Source organism: Genypterus blacodes, unplaced genomic scaffold, assembly GCF_046128005.1.
Source record: "Genypterus blacodes isolate CSIRO-AG114 ecotype Tasmania unplaced genomic scaffold, CSIRO-AGI_Gbla_v1 ptg000073l_1, whole genome shotgun sequence".
NCBI lineage: Eukaryota > Metazoa > Chordata > Actinopteri > Ophidiiformes > Ophidiidae > Genypterus > Genypterus blacodes.
The window spans coordinates 2378577-2397139 of NW_027466883.1; the positions used below are offsets into that span (position 1 = coordinate 2378577).

At 41.0% G+C, this 18563-nt stretch overlaps 1 protein-coding gene and 1 pseudogene across 19 annotated transcripts in view; both read right to left on the bottom strand.

The window, feature by feature from the left end:
* The window catches only part of LOC143006248 (uncharacterized), a 59467-nt gene extending 41138 nt beyond the window's left edge, over positions 1-18329 (bottom strand). For all 19 annotated transcript variants that reach the window (XR_012964236.1, XR_012964234.1, XR_012964235.1 and 16 more), the window contains exons 1-6: positions 17633-18329; positions 17163-17281; positions 15148-15344; positions 12822-15042; positions 12450-12623; positions 10350-10523 (exon numbers count right to left, since the gene is read on the bottom strand). Coding sequence is in view for 15 of the 19 variants with exons in the window: in XM_076157630.1 (XP_076013745.1) it covers positions 10350-10523; positions 12450-12623; positions 12822-15042; positions 15148-15344; positions 17163-17281; positions 17633-17875 (3128 nt within the window). In the remaining 4 variants the exon portion in view is untranslated. The remainder of the gene's footprint in view (positions 1-10349; positions 10524-12449; positions 12624-12821; positions 15043-15147; positions 15345-17162; positions 17282-17632) is intronic.
* Positions 168-5696, bottom strand: LOC143006253 (NLR family CARD domain-containing protein 3-like; annotated as a pseudogene).
* Positions 18330-18563: the final 234 nt, after the last annotated feature.

The following is an 18563-nucleotide window of genomic DNA, read 5'->3' on the forward strand; positions in this document are numbered from 1 at the left end:
CTTGTTATGTTAGTGACAATTGTTGTTTCCTCAGTGCTCCATCTGCACTGTATAGTATAACACACACTGAATCAATTAAATGAGTCAATGGCATCAACATGACAACATTTATGTGTAAAAATGTGTCTGACCTCAGAATCTCCAGTTTACAATTTGGACTCTCCAGGCCAGCAGACAGCAGCTTCACTCCTGAGTCCTGCAGGTCGTTATGACTCAGCCTCAGCTCTCTCAGATGGGAGGGGTTGGACTTAAGAGCTGAGGCCACAACATCACAGTGGGTCACTGAGAGTCCACAGTTTTCAAACCTGTTATTATAGATTTAACATGAAATCCATTATTAAAGCAGAGCACTTACTAAGTTACTTCATTTTAAGATGTGAATAATCTGAGTAATGATGATGGACACTGAGCAAACACCTTCACTTCTAAGTGAGGTGTACTCTTTAAATGATGGGACAGGATTACCTGTTAGTTGATATTATTATTAACATCTGGACTAACCAAGCCTTTCTGCAGTTCCTCACAGCTGGGATCAGTCTCTGTCGTCCTGCCTCTGATGTATTGTACTTTTCCACATCCAGCTTGTCCAGAACCTCCTCAGACATCTGCAGCATGTAGGCCAGGGCTGAGCAGTGGATCTCTGAGAGTTCCTTCTCTGATCTCTTCTCTGACTTCAGAAACTCTTGGATCTCTTCATGTACAGAGTGGTCCTTCATCTCCATCAAACAGTGGAAGATGTTGATGCTTCTGTCAGGAGACATATCATCAGCCCTCATGTATTTCAGGGTTGTGATGGCTCTCTGGATGTCCTTTGGTCTGCTCTCTGATTGACCCAGCAGACCTCCTAAGAGACTCTGGTTGGACTCTAGTGAGAGACCATAAAGGAAGCGAACAAACAAGTCCAGGTGCCCATTTTTACTCTGCATGGCTTTGTTCATGGCTCTGCTCAGAAAGACATCCAGTGATGTGTAAAGGTCAGCAAAGATGAAATGCTTCAGTACCTCAGTGTTCCTGGTTGTGTAACAGTGGTACACGTAGACTGCAGCCAGAAACTCCTGAATGCTCAGATGAACAAAGCAGTAGACTCTTTTCTGGAAGATCACGCACTCCACCTGCAAGATCTCTGTACAAACTCCAGAGAACACTGATGCCTCTGACACATCAAGTCCACACTGCTCCAGGTCTTCTTGGTAGAATATGATGTTTCCTGTCTCTAGATGTTCAAACGCCAGCCTTCCCAGCTTCAGTAGAAGCTCCCTGTCCGTCTCAGACAGCTCCTCTAGACTGCGCTCATGGCCCTTGTGATACTTGTGCTTTTTGGTCTGAGTCTGGACCATCAGGAAACGTGAGTACATGTCGGTCAGGGTCTTGGGCAGCTCTCCTCTCTGCTCTGTAGTCAGCATGTGCTCCAGAACTGTGGCAGTGATCCAGCAGAAGACTGGGACTTGACACATGATGTGGAGGCTCCTGGATGCTTTGATGTGTGAGATGATTCTGATGGACAGATCTTCATCACTGAACCTCTTCCTGAAGTACTCCTCCTTCTGGGCATCAGTGAAGCCTCGTACTTCTGTTAGCCTGTCAACACATGTAGGAGGGATCTGATTGGCTGCTGCAGGTCTGGAAGTTATCCAGAGGAGAGCTGAGGGCAGCAGATTCCCCTTTATGAGGTTTGTTACCAGCTCGCTGACTGATGCCTTCTTTGTGACATCACACAGAACCTCATTGCTGTGGAAATCCAGAGACAGTCTGCATTCGTCCAGACCATCAAAGATGAACAAAACTTTACAGTCAGCCAGCTTCTCTGCTGTGAGCGTCTGTAATGTTGGATGGAAAACATGGAGCAGCATGAGAAGACTGTACTGCTTATCTCGGATCAGGTTCAGCTCCCTGAACGTCAGCAGAATCAGCAGACTGACATCTTGGTTTTCCAAACCCTGAGCCCAGTCCAGACAGAACTTCTGCACTGAGAAGGTTTTTCCAACACCAGCGACACCGTTTGTCAGAACGACTCTGATGTGTTTCTGTTGGTCAGCTAAGGCTTTAAAGATGTCCTGGCATTTTATTGGAGTGTCATGGAGGGCGGTCTTCTTGGCTGCTGTGTCCAGCTGAACCACCTCATGTTGGGTATTGACCCCTTCACTCTGTCCCTCTGTGATGTAGAGCTCAGTGTAGATCCTGTTGAGGGGGGTTCCACTTCCTGCTCCAGCACTTCCTTCAGTCACATGTTCACATCTCCTCCTCAGACTGAGCTTATGTTTGTCCAAAAGTTCATGCAAAGCGCCACCTAGTGGGAGAGAAAAAAAAACAAAACAAAAACAGTGTAGAAGAGTGTAGAAGAATTTGAATTGCTGCTGATAGAAATGTTGACACCATCAGACAGATCAACAGTCTTACTGTGCACTGATCCAGACTGACTGGGTGTCTTCAGTCCAGGTTTGGGACATGAGGAGTCTCCAGATGAAGCAGACTGGTCCCAGGATGAGCCCCTCTCACTCTTTCTGTGAAGATAAAGGCAAGTCATATAACTGATTAAAACCATTGTGAATTTAAACTCAAAAACTGAAATCTTCAGATGGTCAGGTGTCCAAACAACTGAACTGAAACATTTACAACATGCAGATAATCAGTTCATTAGTTACATTAAAATAAGACAAATATGTACACGTCAATGGTAACAACACCAAAAGATTACAATTACCATGTAGAGTTAAAGGAGCATCTGTCCTTGGCCAAATTCTATTTTTCATTTATTTTGTCCCTATTTTGTTTGCTGATGATTAAGTCTTTATATAAGTTATCTATCTATTATCCTGACATAATTTACTGTAACATTGTCTGGGCTGCTTCTTACTCATCTAACTTCAATCCATTATTTTAAATGCAAAATAAGTTTTTAAGAACGATTTCCAGCTCCAGCAGAAAACAACCATCTGCTGCTCTATTTACTAAACACAAAGTATAGCTTATTATCAGAGTCAATATATTCTATGGAATGCGTGAGTATGAACTTATTGATTTCATTGTTTTCTGTGATACTGTCTCTGTTTTGTTGTTTGTTTGTCTTAAGTTTGTTTTTATCTTCTTCTTAAATTCTATTTATTACTTTTTATATAGCTAATAATGGAATAGTGGAGGGACCTTTAGGCTGATTTCCTCTCCTGCACAATTACTTTATTCCTCTATGGTCATAATTCTTTATCACTTGACTTCTGTGTGAACAATAAAAAAACAACAGTTTCTCGTGTTTATGTTTTAACAGAGACAGAGATGATTCCTGTAGCAGATAAACAGAGCTCTTACTTTGTGTCCGAGGGTCCAGGTCCATCACTGAAATTTGGAAAATCTCCCATAGACCTGTCACTCTTCATGGACACACAGCCTGATGCAGCAGATCCTGTTCCATCCTCCTCTTCATCCATGCAAACACTCATCTTCTTGATTTTAGTCTAACAGGACACAAAAAGCTCTTAAAGACTAATAGAACACACACACACACACACACACACACACACACACACGCACGCACGCGCGCGCGCGCACACACACACACACACACACACAGAACATCATCAGCTTAACTGGACTGCTAACTAACTACCTGTATGAACCTCAATGATAAGACTGCACCTCTCTCTCTCTCTCTCTCTCTCTCTCTCTCTACATTATATATATATACATCATATCCAGCATTAGCTCTGAATGCTGCTCTGTCTAAATGCTGGAACTGAGAAACGAGCTAAAGCGGTGGATCCCAACCTTTTTCTTAAGGGACCGCTATTTTAGCATGTATACACACGACGACCCCCTCTGCCACCCAAATACTTACAAATACAAAAAAGGGGGGAAAGTAGTCTACTTCTTTTGAAAAATCTTTATGTATATTTCGTTATATTCATATAAAAGCAATAACAGTAAAGAACAATTAAATGTACAATGAAGCTGAACTTGATACATGTAGGAAGCAATTTGTATAAACTTCACAACACACACAAACCCACAGAGAGAGAGAGAGAGAGAGAGAGAGAGAGAGAGAGAGAGAGAGAGAGAGAGAGAGTACAAAGAGCAACACAGTTCAAAGTGACATTGATCTTTATCTCCTTTTATTTCAATCGGACTTTGTACAAGTCACTTCACTTTCAACTTCATTGCTTTTAAATCAGCTTCTGTGGTTTCCAGAATGAGACACACCAAAGCGCAACACAGTTCAAAGTGACATTAATCTTTATCTCATCCATTCTTTCAGTTAAACTTTCACTTTTAACTTCATTGTTTTTAAATCAGCTTTTGTGGTCAGAGGAACACACAGCTTCCACTCTTTCTGTACCAATCTGCCATTTTACCTCTATCTCATCACAGACTGTCAGTATAAACAAGTATTCAGCAGTTTCACTCACCCTGCTGTCACTCACCAACTTTTTTTTTCCGCCTTCAGGTCGTCCATCTTGTAATAGAACCTGAAATAAAATGGCTACGTGTTATCTGTTACTGCAAAACAGAAACCCTGTCAAGAGCTCCTCCCACTTTTATATTTACTGGAAATCACCTGTTCTTCTTTCACCTGTGAATGTATGTGACTGACTGACAGAGAGCGAGAGAGAGCGAGAGAGAGAGAGCAAATGTAAGTATTTATATAATTCCCATTGAAAGCTAAATAAAAAGTTAAATTAAATTAAAGCAACAACTAAAAGCCTTTGTTGATGTTCTTCCATGTTGGTTTAGGAGAGTTTCCTTATGTCTGAGTCTGAGCTCCGTGTTTGTGCAGCAGCACCACCTACTGTCCAAACCACAAACATCAACTGAAGTGAACTGACGTGGACCCACAGTGCACCTGCCACCTGATCAATGAAAGCAGCCAGTTCCTTATACTCCCAAATCAATGGATGTAGAGTGATCTGCACCCGGCCCAGGATCATGTTGCACAAGCTGGCAATGAGTGGGAGCGGAACTCTTCCTCTCCCATCTTCATCAATGTGGGAGGCAGTGCTGGACCTCCTGAACATGCTCTTTGAGCCGTCAGCCACCTCCTCTATTTCCATTTGATTTGGATGCACAGGTCACTAAGGTATGCATTATGAATAATTTGGTGGTTAATACAGAGTTGTCTTTATATAAGTTATCTATCTATCTATCTATCTATCTATCTATCTATCTATCCTTAAATAAATGACTGTAACATTGTCTGGGCTTCTTCTTACTCATCTAACTTCAATCCATTATTATAAATGCAAAAGAGGTTTTTAAGAACGATTTCCAGCTCCAGCAGAAAACAACCATCTGCTGCTCTATTTACTAAACACAAAGTATTGCTGTTTATCAAAGTCAATATATTCCAGGTCTGTGTATTTAGTTTGAATATATATGTAATAAACAAATACTCATAGATGCATTCCATAATAATATTCATCATCATCATCATCATCTACTATCAGCTTGTGTGGAATGTGTATGAGTATGAACCTACCTGATTTTCATTGTTTTATGTGATACTGTCCCATGTAAGTCTGTATTTATGTACATTTGTCTTAAGTTTCTGTTTTTCTTAGAAGGTTCTGGCAGCAACCAAAGAATTCCCAATGCAGGAAAACTCCTGTAGCAGATAAACAGAGCTCTTACTTTGTGTCTGAGGGTCCACGTCCATCACTGAATACTGGAGGCTCTTCCATGGACCTGTCACTCTTCATGGACACACAGACTGATGCAGCAGATTCTGTTCCATCCTCCTCTTCATCCATGCAAACACTCATCTTCTTGATTTAAGTCAAACAGGAAAAACATTTCAGACACAAAAAGCTCTTAAAGAATAGAACACACACACACACACACACACACACACACACACACACGCACAATCATCAGCTTAACTGGACTGCTCCCCTAACTACCTGCATGAACTACTGCTCCAGGAGAGAGAGAGAGCCTCAATGATAAGACTGCACTATTCTCTCTCTCTCTCTCTCTCATTGGACTTTACAAATAAAGTTCACTTGACTTGACACAAGAACGCACAAACACACACACCAAAGCGCAACACAGTTCAAAGTGACATTAATCCTTCTCTCCTTCTTTTCAGTTAACCTTCCACTTTCACCTTCATTGTTTTTAAATCAGCTTTTGTGGTAAGAGGAACACACAGCTTCCACTCTTTCTGTACCAATCTGCCATTTTACCTCTATCTCATCACAGACTGTCAGTATAAATTATTTAGCAGTATCACTCACCCTGCTGTCACTCACCAACTAATTCTTTTCCGCCTTCTGGTTGTTAACCTTGTAAAGGCGCCTGAAATAAAATGGCTACGTGTTACCTGTTACTGCAAAACAGAAACCCTGTCAAGAGCTCCTCCCACTTTTACATTTACCGGAAATCACCTGGTTCAGGCTCTGTAGGTTTGATGCTGGGATCTTTTAATCTTACAGGCTGTGATGTTGTTCATAGTAGGGAATTATAAATGTACGCAGGTTTGTACTGCAAGGTTTATGACTACATAATGTCCTGACAAAATGAAGCAAGATAACTGGAACCAAATGTTAGTATTTATATAATTCCCATTGAAAGTTAATTAAAAATCAAAGCAATTGTTGATGTTCTTCCATGTTGGATCAGGAGAGTTTCCTTATGTTGGAGTCTGACCTCTGTGTTTGTGGAGCAGCACATTTTACAGAGAACAGAATCCACATCCAGCTCTCATCTGTGGGAAGCGTAGCAGATTTCTCATATAAATATACAGTATATAGAAATCCCACTAGAAAGTCAGTTTATTATTATCATTAGTTCTATGTGGTCAAAGTGTCAACATAACACAGAAAGAAGAAAAAGATGTGCAACAGTAAAGTCATTGTGTGCCTTGACCTCCTCATGTAAGACCCCCTGCTGGTGAGTCAGTACCATCTCAGCCCTCTACACATGCCAGACATGGAATCAATGAAGGAGTCAAACCACTCAATCAAATCCCTGACCTCTAAATGATCAGCACTGTGCACAAAACAGACAAATAGCCACAAGTTCATGCCCGTCATGGTATTTGTTACAGGTCCCAGGGAAATGTCCCTGTATCAAGCAGGTGAACAGGAACAATCAGGATACAGTCAGTCTTACTTTCTCCCAGATTGCTTCTCTGGTTGTTTTATTAAACAACTCAAATCATGTCAACATCACATGACACATTTCTTAATGCATTTCAATCATTTCAGTTTGTTTTACCTCTTATGAAGCCCAGACATACAGTATATACATGTTACAATATAAACTCTAAACTTTTATCTAATGTATGGTTCTGGAGACTAACTATGTGTGGCTGCAGTGCAAAAAAAATCAGAAAGCATCAGCTCCACTACAGCACTATTGAAAAAGAGGCCTTAGCAACAGTTTGAAGTTTATCTTGGATCCAGTCCTATGCCAACTGTTGTTTTCTCTGATCTCCTACAACAGGCCCCAACAAGACTTGAATTTATTACACTGATACTGCTCTGACTTCTACACCTGATGAGCTAAATCAGGTGTGAATCAAGATCTGGGAGGAAGGAACGGTGGACCCTGAACCAGGATTGAGAATCCAGGTTTTAACCTGACGTACATTTTTTTTTTTAACTATCACAACCAACTGACTCAATGTCCTCAAAATGTAAAATGTCCTTGCAGAGTCAGTGTGCTGTCAAGAGTGTGTTGTGTTCCTCTGTGGTCTTCTGTCCACTGATCCATGTTTGTCTACAGCCACACAGGTGCAGTTGAGCATCATCTGCTGGAGAGAAGAAGACACAACAAGTACAATTCTAGGATTTAACCCACTTTACTGCTTAATGAGATAGTTTATTCTGTGTTTTTTTATACATGTTTTACCATTTGTTCATTGTATTTTTCTGTCAATGTAAATGTCTTTGATTGCCCATGATCAAATTTGGAACCTTTGTTTTAAAATCTATGTAATGTATTCTCAGGCACATATCCTCTTCACAGAAGGAAATCCAATGAATGGGCGGAACACAGGGTACGTGTACACTTTGCTTTTGTCATGTAAACACCATTACTAGATTGTAATGAAGAAGCCCAACTCTTACTAACAAACCTGGATTATGAGGTTAAATCACTCAAGAATGTCTGTTGATCAAATATCACACAGCACAGATAAGCGTATTAGAGTATTGATAAATGATGATCATCACCTGAATACTCACTTTCTGTCAGGTTGTCAGCTATAGTTCATGTTTATGTGCTGTAGAGACAAAAACAACAACAACAGTCATCTTCATGTCAGCTCACACACATGATCACAACATGCTAGTGGCTGATCTGATTGGCTGACTGTTGTGTCTCTCTGTCTTTGTGTCCAATCCTGTCAGCATTCTGCTCTCACAGCTTCACAGTGGAAAGCTGCAGCTGCTAATGACTGAGCTTTACCAGGAAACACTGGACCTTTGCTCTGATACTATCTGTGTTTAACACTAAACTGCTGAAACACAATCAGCTGACTGAAACTCTACTGACCTCAGAGTCTCCAGTCTATATGTTGGACTCTTCTGAAGGTCAGACAGCAGCTTCTTTCCTGAATCCCTCAGCTTGTTTCCAAACAGCTGCAGCTCTCTCAGATGGGAGGGGTTGGACTCCAGAGCTGAGGCCAGGGCAGCACAGCCTTCATCTGAGATCTGACAGCGTGTCAGCCTGCAGAGAGAGGAGGATTTCAACAAAACACTGCTGAGGGTCAAGTTAACATTTTAAACATTGACATCAACATACTAATATATTATACAAGCTTTAGCTTTGACTGATGATCACTTTGATCATCTTTTAAGAACTGCATTTTAATTGCATTGTCACCTGTAAATCAAAATTATTTTTTTTCTAGAATCACATTTAGTAAACACATTGTGTTCTTTTTTTCCAGGTTTCTGTAGATCTTCATGTCAGGCTGTATAAGAGCCTCCAACAAACTTGTCCCCTCAGATGTTCAGCAGGTTGTATGTTGGCCTCATTATTTGCAGGTTTAGGTCAAACTTAAGCAAAATCAATACAAATCAATTAAGACAAACTCCTGCTGTAAATGTGATGATATATATTTGATGAGCTCCACAAACACTCAGTAGTTTATTGTGTTTCTACAGCGATGGCGTCTGAAACATAACCAGCATTTTCTCTCCACTTCTCTTGTAGTCAGTGAGCTGCTCTCACTGTGAGATGACCTCTTTTACTCTACAACACAATGAAGAGTTATCTCTGGCAGCAGGAAACAAAAAGGTTTGGTGCCTGGTGACATCAAATCTGTGTGGAAATCACTTTGAGCCAAATGGATCCTTTGACAAAGTTTGTGTATTTCTCAGTGGAAATCAATGAACCTTAAGTGTTTGTTGAGCAGCTTCAGTCAGTTGTGATGAAAGCTGATCACTGTGTTGTGTACTGATGAATCCATGTTGTGGAAATGGACATTATGATACATTTACCATCACACATTACAGCACAGAGCAGAAACACATGTTGAGTTTCATTAACAGCAAATAAATCAGGTAACAGGGAAGCTTCCTCCTAAAATATCTCCTAGCAGCCTGCAGCTTGTTTTTAAAGGAGCTCACCAAGGCATCACATCATCAATACAGGTGAAACACTACACCTCCACCAAGGCAGATAAGAACTCCAACTGTGACTCTCCGTTAGGGATGAAGACCATAGATTCAAACACTTGATGCTGCAGTGGAACCCTCACATACTGTATGTAAATGATGGCACCATTGTGAAAAGGTCCTAAAATCGTTAACGGTACAAACAAACCTGGTTTTTGAGCGTATTTGAATCCCATATTTGACATTTGTTTACGGCTGATTTGGATCTAGGGAAGCTGAAAATCACACACACGCAAACTAGATCACCAGAATATTTGTATAGTTCCAATATTTCCATTTTTACACTACAAAATAAAGGGTAAAACCAGAAGGGGCAATTAATCATCCATCCATCAATCACAAGAGTGCAGGAGAGAAAAAAAAAAAGCTCTAGTGGGCAAAACACACGTTTGAGCAGTAGAGACAGACTGCAGCAGACGCTTCCCAACATGAGCAAACAGCGTTTACATATCAGGGGTCGTGGCAAACACTGACATATATTCCACTGTTGGTGACAAATCATTCATCTATTGTTTCTGTTTTTAATGAACAGTTACAAGAAAACACATCAGAGCAGTGTATGTGTTTCTGCTGTTAAATATTCACATAACAGTTTGAAAACAATTAGTTTGTGGCCCCTTTGAGTTTTGAAAAGTAGCTCTTGGGGTGAAAAAGGTACGAGAGCCCTGAAAAAGACTTCATCTGAGGGACATAAAGACCACAGACAACATTTGAGGATTCATGGTGAGTTGAACTGACCTCAGAATCTTCAGTTTACAGTCTGGACTCTCCACAAACTCAGACAGCAGCTTCACTCCTGAATCCTGCAGCTTGTTTCCACATAGCTCCAGCTCTCTCAGATGGGAGGGGTTGGACTTCAGAGCTGAGGCCAGAGCAGCACAGCCTTCAACTGAGATCTGACAGTGTATCAGCCTGCAGAGAGAGGAGGATTTCAACAAAACACTGATGAGGGTCAGGTGGAAGGAAGATTTGTATTCTACAATGTATATTTGACAAATAGTATTCTGACAATTTATATTTGTATGTTTCAAACACTTCGATCATATTGTAAGGAACATATTTTCATAACAAATTGTGACACTGTGAGGGGCTGTTCCTCCTAGGTGTCCGTCTCAGGCAGCGCTCTGGTGTCCAAACATACACTTCACAGAGGGTTTTGGCATTAACAAGGTTTTAATTGGCTTAACGAAAGGTGTCCTTATAAACAAGGTAAGATCTGTCCATAAACATCAACATAAAATAAGTAGCAGGCATTCATATCACCACTGAGGACCGTCCCCAGCTCTGTGCAGCCTTCCTGTGGCTCTCTTGAGCCACCAACAGAGGGGAAAATCTCCATCCTCTGAGGATCAGCCCCTCATGACGTCACAAAATATTCACTTCCAAATCAAAATTTAAATTCAAAATACGAATTTACTTATTTGTAGCCCCGATGAAAATACAAGTGAAAGTGGGAGTAATTTGTGGTGTAACTTTCAATAAAAGAAAAGGATAATTGAGATGTTTATACTGTAAAAATTGATTTTCAGTAATAATGATGTAGTAGTAGGTGATGCTTTGTTTCAGAGAACGCATCAGTAACTAATTTCTGTTGTTTATTGGTGTGCCTGCGTATATAAGCAGTTGGGTTCGAGCTGTCATAGTTTTAACTGTTAACTGTTTTGTTTCTGTTGTATATATCTTTAGTTATTTTGCAGGCCAGGCTACACCACATATGGTGGCACTGGTGCGTCCCAGGCCAGTAGGAGGCAATGAAGAAAATGTCAATCAGACAGAAAAAATCTCAAACAATGGGGAGGGTCTACCAGAAGCTGCCCAAGACTCTGGCAATCGGCAGGGGGCAGTAGGTGTAGTAGTGGTGGTAGTAGTAGTAGTAGTAGTAGTAGTAGTAGTAGTAGTAGTAGTAGTTTGACTGAACTGTCAAGTCTTATGTGATGCCTGATGCAACAGCAGCCAACTAGAGGTACAACAGGAGCGCCAGTATCGATCGAGGGGAGATTCAGCAACCAAATCTAGCCTCACTGTTAACTTGTGAGGCTCATTTGGCATATGTAGCTATAGAAGTGTGCTGTCTTGCAGAAGTTTGAAATCAGTCCACAGACGTATTGAATGAGGTTCTGCTCCAGTGTGCCCAGAGAGGAGACGCCTTAAGAGTTACAGCTCCACCTCAAGGACTTTTATGCCAAGTTGATGACTAAGACAAAGGAGCAAATTGGAAACACCATCATCATGGAGCAATTTCTTAAGGCCAAGATTCACACCTGGATTAAAAAGACTAACCCAAAGATGCAGTACAATTGGCTGAAGCTTTTCTGAGTGCTCACCTTCCATCAAAAGAGAACTTCCCACCCATGTCCTACCCACCCACATCTCGCCCACGCACTCCACTGAGTCAGCCTACGAGTGGGAATGAGTTCACTCCAGGAGCAAAAGGCAGTGCTTTTTCCCCTCCTTCAGCTAAAGCTCTCTTGGCGTGTCATTCATGTTCTTACTTAACGCACTGCCACTTATTCTATGTCATTCTCTTTATCGTATTGCTTTATAATTATCATCATTATTATTCATTCATTTATTATAAAAAATAATAATTGTGATGGTAATAGTATAATGATAATACAATAATTATTTGTTATTATTAGAGGTAGTATTATATAGAAGAAGTATTGTTGTCATACTGTTGTTTTGTTTTTTTGCACCTCTACCGACTCGGTCCCTCACAAAACACTTTCTCAAATGTAGAAATGCAGAGAATTCTGCACTGTATAGTATTACACACACTGAATGAAATTAGTCAATGACATCAACATGATGACGTATTTGTCAAGAAATGTGTCTGACCTCAGAATCTTGAGTTTACAGTTTGGATCTTCCAGTCCAGCAGACAGCAGCTTCACTCCTGAGTCCTGCAGGTTGTTATCACTCAGCTCCAGCTCTCTCAGATGGGAGGGGTTGGACTTCAGAGCTGAGGCCACAACATCACAGTGCGTCACTGAGAGTCCACAGTTATCAAACCTGTTATTAAAGACATGACATAAAATCCATTATTAAAGCAGAGCACTTACTAAGTTACTTCATTTTCTCAGCTCAGTTAACATGAATAATCTGAGTAATAATAATGGACACTGAGCAAACACCTTCATGTCTAACTGAGGTGTACTAGATGATGGGACAGGATTATCCGTTAGTTGATATTTTAACATCTGGACTAACCGAGCCTTTCTGCAGTTCCTCACAGCTGGGATCAGTCTTCGTCGTCCTGCTTTTGATGTATTGTACTGTTCCACATTCAGCTCGTCCAGAACCTCCTCAGACATCTGCAGCATGTAGGCCAGGGCTGAGCAGTGGATCTCTGAGAGTTCCTTCTCTGATCTCTTCTCTGACTTCAGAAACTCTTGGATCTCTTCATGTACAGAGTGGACCTTCATCTCCATCAAACAGTGGAAGATGTTGATGCTTCTGTCAGGAGAGATATCATCATCCCTCATGTCTTTCAGGGTTGTGATGGCTTTCCGGATGTCCTCTGGTTTGCTTTTTGTTTGACCAAGCAGACCTCCTAAGAGACTCTGGTTGGACTCCAGTGAGAGACCATGAAGGAAGCGAGCAAAGAGGTCCAGATGCCCATTTTTACTCTGCAGGGCTTCGATCATGGCTCTGCTCAGAAAGACATCCAGTGATTGGTAATGGTCATAATCTCTATACTCATCATAGTCCTCATACTCATCCTTATACTCATCATAGTCCACATTCTCATCCTCATACTCATCATAGTCCTCATACTCATCCTTATATTCATCATAGTCCACATTCTCATCCTCATACTCATCATAGTCCTCATACTCATCCTTATACTCATCATAGTCCACATTCTCATCCTCATACTCATCATGGTCCTCATACTCATCCTTATACTCATCATAGTCCACATTCTCATCCTCATACTCATCATGGTCCTCATACTCATCCTTATACTCATCATAGTCCACATTCTCATCCTCATACTCATCATGGTCCTCATACTCATCCTTATACTCATCATAGTCCACATTCTCATCCTCATACTCATCATGGTCCTCATACTCATCCTTATACTCATCATAGTCCACATCCTCATTATCGTCAACGTTATTATCCTTATGCTTCAGTGCCTCAGTGTTCCTGGTTGTGTAACAGTGGTACCTGTAGACTGCAGCCAGAAACTCCTGAATGCTCAGATGAACAAAGCAGTAGACTCTTTTCTGGAAGATCACACACTCCTCTTGCAAGATTTCTTTACAAACTCCTGAGAACACTGATGCCTCTGACACATCAAGTCCACACTGCCTCAAGTCCTCTTGGTAGAAAATTATGTTTCCTGTCCCTAGATGTTCAAACGCCAGCCTCCCCAGCTTCAGTAGAAGCTCCCTGTCCGTCTCAGACAGCTCCTCTAGACTGCGCTCATGGCCCTCATGATACTTGTGCTTTTTGGTCTGGATCTGGACCATCAGGAAACGTGAGTACATGTCGGTCAGGGTCTTGGGCAGCTCTCTTCTCTGCTCTGTAGTCAGCATGTGCTCCAGAACTGTGGCAGTGATCCAGCAGAAGACTGGGACTTGACACATGATGTGGAGGCTCCTGGATGCTTTGATGTGTGAGATGATTCTGATGGACAGATCTTCATCACTGAACCTCTTCCTGAAGTACTCCTCCTTCTGGGCATCAGTGAAGCCTCGTACTTCTGTTAGCCTGTCAACACATGTAGGAGGGATCTGATTGGCTGCTGCAGGTCTGGAAGTTATCCAGAGGAGAGCTGAGGGCAGCAGATTCCCCTTGATGAGGTTTGTTACCAGATCGCTGACTGATGCCTTCTTTGTGACATCACACAGAACCTCATTGTTGTGGAAATCCAGAGACAGTCTGCATTCGTCCAGACCATCAAAGATGAACAAAACTTTACAGTCAGCCAGCTTCTCCGCTGTGAGCGTCTGTAATGTTGGATGGAAAACATGGAGCAGCATGAGAAGACTGTACTGCTCATCTCGGATCAGGTTCAGCTCCCTGAATGTCAGCAGAATCAGCAGACTGACATTTAGGTTTTCCAAACCCTGAGCCCAGTCCAGAGAGAACTTCTGCACGGAGAAGGTTTTTCCAACACCAGCGACGCCGTTTGTCAGAACGACTCTGATGTGTTCCTGTTGGTCAGCTAAGGCTTCAAAGATGTCCTGGCATTTTATTGGAGTGTCATGGAGGGTGGTTTTCTTGGCTGCTGTGTCCAGCTGAACCACCTCATGTTGGGTATTGACCCCTTGACTCTGTCCCTCTGTGATGTAGAGCTCAGTGTAGATCTCGTTGAGGGGGGTTCCACATCCTGCTCCAGCACTTCCTTCAGTCACATGTTCACATCTCCTCCTCAGACTGAGCTTATGTTTGTCCAAAAGTTCATGCAAAGCGCCACCTAGTGGAAGAGAAAAAAAAAACAAAAACAAAAACATGAGTGTAGAAGAATTTGAATTGCTGCTGATAGAAATGTTGACACCATCAGACAGATCAACAGTCTTACTCTGCACTGTTCTGGACTGACTGGGTGTCTTTAGTCCAGGTTTTGTTCTGGGTCTTTGACCACACTGGGAGGAGTCACCAGATGAAGCAGACTGGTCCCAGTATGAGCAGATATAAACTGGATCCTTCAGGACATCTTGACTTGAACCACAGAAGGACAGCTGATCCTCCACAATTTCAGTTCTCCTCTTCCTCTTCCTTTGAAGATGAAGGCAACTCATGTTACTTAATTAAAACCATTGTAATTTAAACTCAAAAACTAAAACCTTGTGTTGACCCAAATTTAGCACCGTAATTTTGACAAAGTGGCAGATAAAAAAACAAACAATTACTGGGTCATCTGCTTCCAAGATTGCTGCATAATATGGGACATCATTTGTATGCACATAACTCAGGTGAAATAAACAAGTCGAGTAGGCTTAGATTGGTGCTGAACGCACATTGATGCACTAACAACCTCTCGCAATTAAAACTTTCACTCAAATGCATTGTATTGTGTAAAGTGTCCAAGAAATGTCTCATCTTTCGCGTTGATGGAGTGATCTGCGACAAAGGCAAGTCCGATGCCTTTTTTCAGCCGTATTATAGGCCATAGTCAGCTTGCTGAGGAACTAACCAAGCTCTAAATTCATTGAATCCTAATGAGGCCTCATTGGATACATTAACAGAAAACATGAATTCCTTATGATCCGATACTTTGGAGTCCATTGCTCCTCTAAAACAAAGGTCTTGCAAGCGGGACAAATTGGCTCCCTGGTTCTCAAGGCACATCAATTCACTTGAGCAGGCATGCAGATGGCTAGAATGAAAGTGGTGTCTGACCAAGCTCGAAGTTTTTCAACTTGCCTGGTCTGATAGTTATAAACAAGCACTAGACTCTGCTCGGATTGCCTATGCTCTTAGCTGTTGGTTTTGGAAGGAAATGCACTTACGATTTCTTGTGACCTGAAGATCTTTTATCTACCTATGTTGAACGTACTTATTGGAAGTTGCTTTGGATAAAAGCGTCTGCAAAATGACTGTAATGTAATGTCAAAATTGATTAAGGATAATAAAAGCAACCCCAAAATCGTATTCGACAGTGGCATAGCTTTCAAACAAACCTGTAGCCACAGTCAGTTCTGAGTTCATACTGTAAGATGAGATTTATTTACATGTATTGATTTATTTATTTTAGTTTGTAATACATTAATAAGGGACTAGTTATCTGTCCATAGGAACGTTAATTGTAAAGTGCTAAGGATGGGGGAGGGATTTAGGCAAAGGACAAGAGAGGAGAGTGGTGCGAAGGTGAGAGTGGATGTATGTGATGGAGCACTGTTGATGCCAAGTTAATAAAGACAAAAGAAGGAGAAGTAGTCCCGTGCCTTGATCAAGCAAGGCACGGAACTACTTCTCCTTATTTTGATCTTTTGATCAAGTTGATCATTTTGTTTAAAAAAAATCAGCACAAATTGTTTTATTAATTTTTGTTTTGTAAGTGAAAGTGTTTATGTTGTGCTCCTGAGGTTATGGTGCTGATCAATTGAATTTATTATTATTTATTCATTTTATTTTTATATTTTTCAGTATCAAATGGCTCAATTAGTTGGTTGAAAAATGTTTGGTATAGTATAGTATAGTATAGTATAGTATAGTAAAATAGTTTACACAAGGACTTGTTGAAATTAAGGCAAATTGATGCACTCTCAATGTTTTCTGGTTCACACTAAAAAACAAGGTTAATAAAGTTATTATTTGTTGTAAGTGGATCCATCTTTTTATTTTTTTAGTTTTCCTTAATGTTAATAAGGATACAATGTTATGCAGAGGTGTACTTGTAACAATTTTATAGACAAATTATACTATTTATCGTCGAGGATGGGGGGGCGCAAAATGTTCTCTTCTTCCTAGGGGGGGGCTCGACAGAAAACAATTGAGAAGGACTGATTTAAGCACAGACAGAGATTCTTTTGGCAAACACCAAATAATTCCCTATGCATGAAAACTTCTGTTACAGCGTAAACAAGAACTTACTTTGTGTCTGAGGGTCCACGTCTATCACTGAACTCTGGAGGATGTTCCTTAGACCAGTCACTCTTCATGGACACACAGACTGATGCATCCTCCTCTTCATCCGTGAAAAAACTCATCTTCTGTATTTTTGTCGACCAGGGGAAACACGCACGCACGCGCGCGCACACACACACACACACACACACACACACACACCCCTAACCCTGAGCAACAAGTGACATTAATATTTTCTTCTTTTTTTTTCACTCAGACTTTGTACAACTTTATTGGTTTTTAAACAGTGGTTACCAGAATGGCTAAAATTCACATTACTCACGAAATGATCCATAAAAGCAAAAACACAAATGGACATAATGGCAGTAAATGAATCAATATCCGCTGTTTCTGTGCCAATCTGCCATTTTACCTGTGTTTTTTTTTATCTCATCACAGTCTGTCAGTATTAATAATAATGTTGTAGTATCGCTCACCCTGCTGTCACTAACCAACTTTTTTCTTTTCCTCCTCTCCTTCTGACGTCCTGTAAAGGAGCCTGATATAAAATGGCTGCACGTTTCCTCATTATAAAACCCCTGCCAGCTACACTTCCCACTTTCACATTCAGTGGAAATAACGACCTCCCCTGTTAACGCTTGTGTGCGAGTGAGAAGGTTGCGTGCCGAGATGAAACGGTTGTTTTGAATATTTTTACACGTTACAATCTTTACTTGCATCTCTATTTTCCATTGATTATGCGTTCATTTGTGAAAATATCAAATGAAATCAAAAAAAGTACTGGTTAACTTCTTTAAACAGCTCGGATGACAAACCTTCCGGTGTGGCAATCAGCAATCATTCCAGGAGGTTGTCGACTGTATTATTTGAAATTCTTTAAAAGAAAATCTATATAAAAGACCGAAATAACATTGATCGCTGTAAGGGACAGGCAGGATAAAGCATATTTAACTTATTTTCTCACTTTACTGTATAACAACAACGGGAGTGGCAAGTCTTTAGTCTCAACTACAAAAGGAAAACACGCCCTGCAATGCAAATATAAACTCTCAAACAAATTCACCACATTAAATGCACACATGAACGAAGGTAAATTGTTTGATACCAAACCAAACTGGAATGTTATTCTCATTTCCTTACAGGAATACACATTATAGGGTCTAATTCAGAAATAAACATAAAACAAAACTCACTTCAATAACTAATGGAATGCTCCACACACCACACTGTCTCAAAGCCGTCTCATCTCCCCTGTAATCACACACAGGAATATTCACATTGTAGGGAGAGAATTAGTCACAACACAAGGATAAGTTGCCTCCATTTCTACATGTCTGTAACCAAACGTACTTTTCTGAAGTGCAGCAACGCCGTCAACTGTCTGTCGTAGGTTCTGTATTTACCATT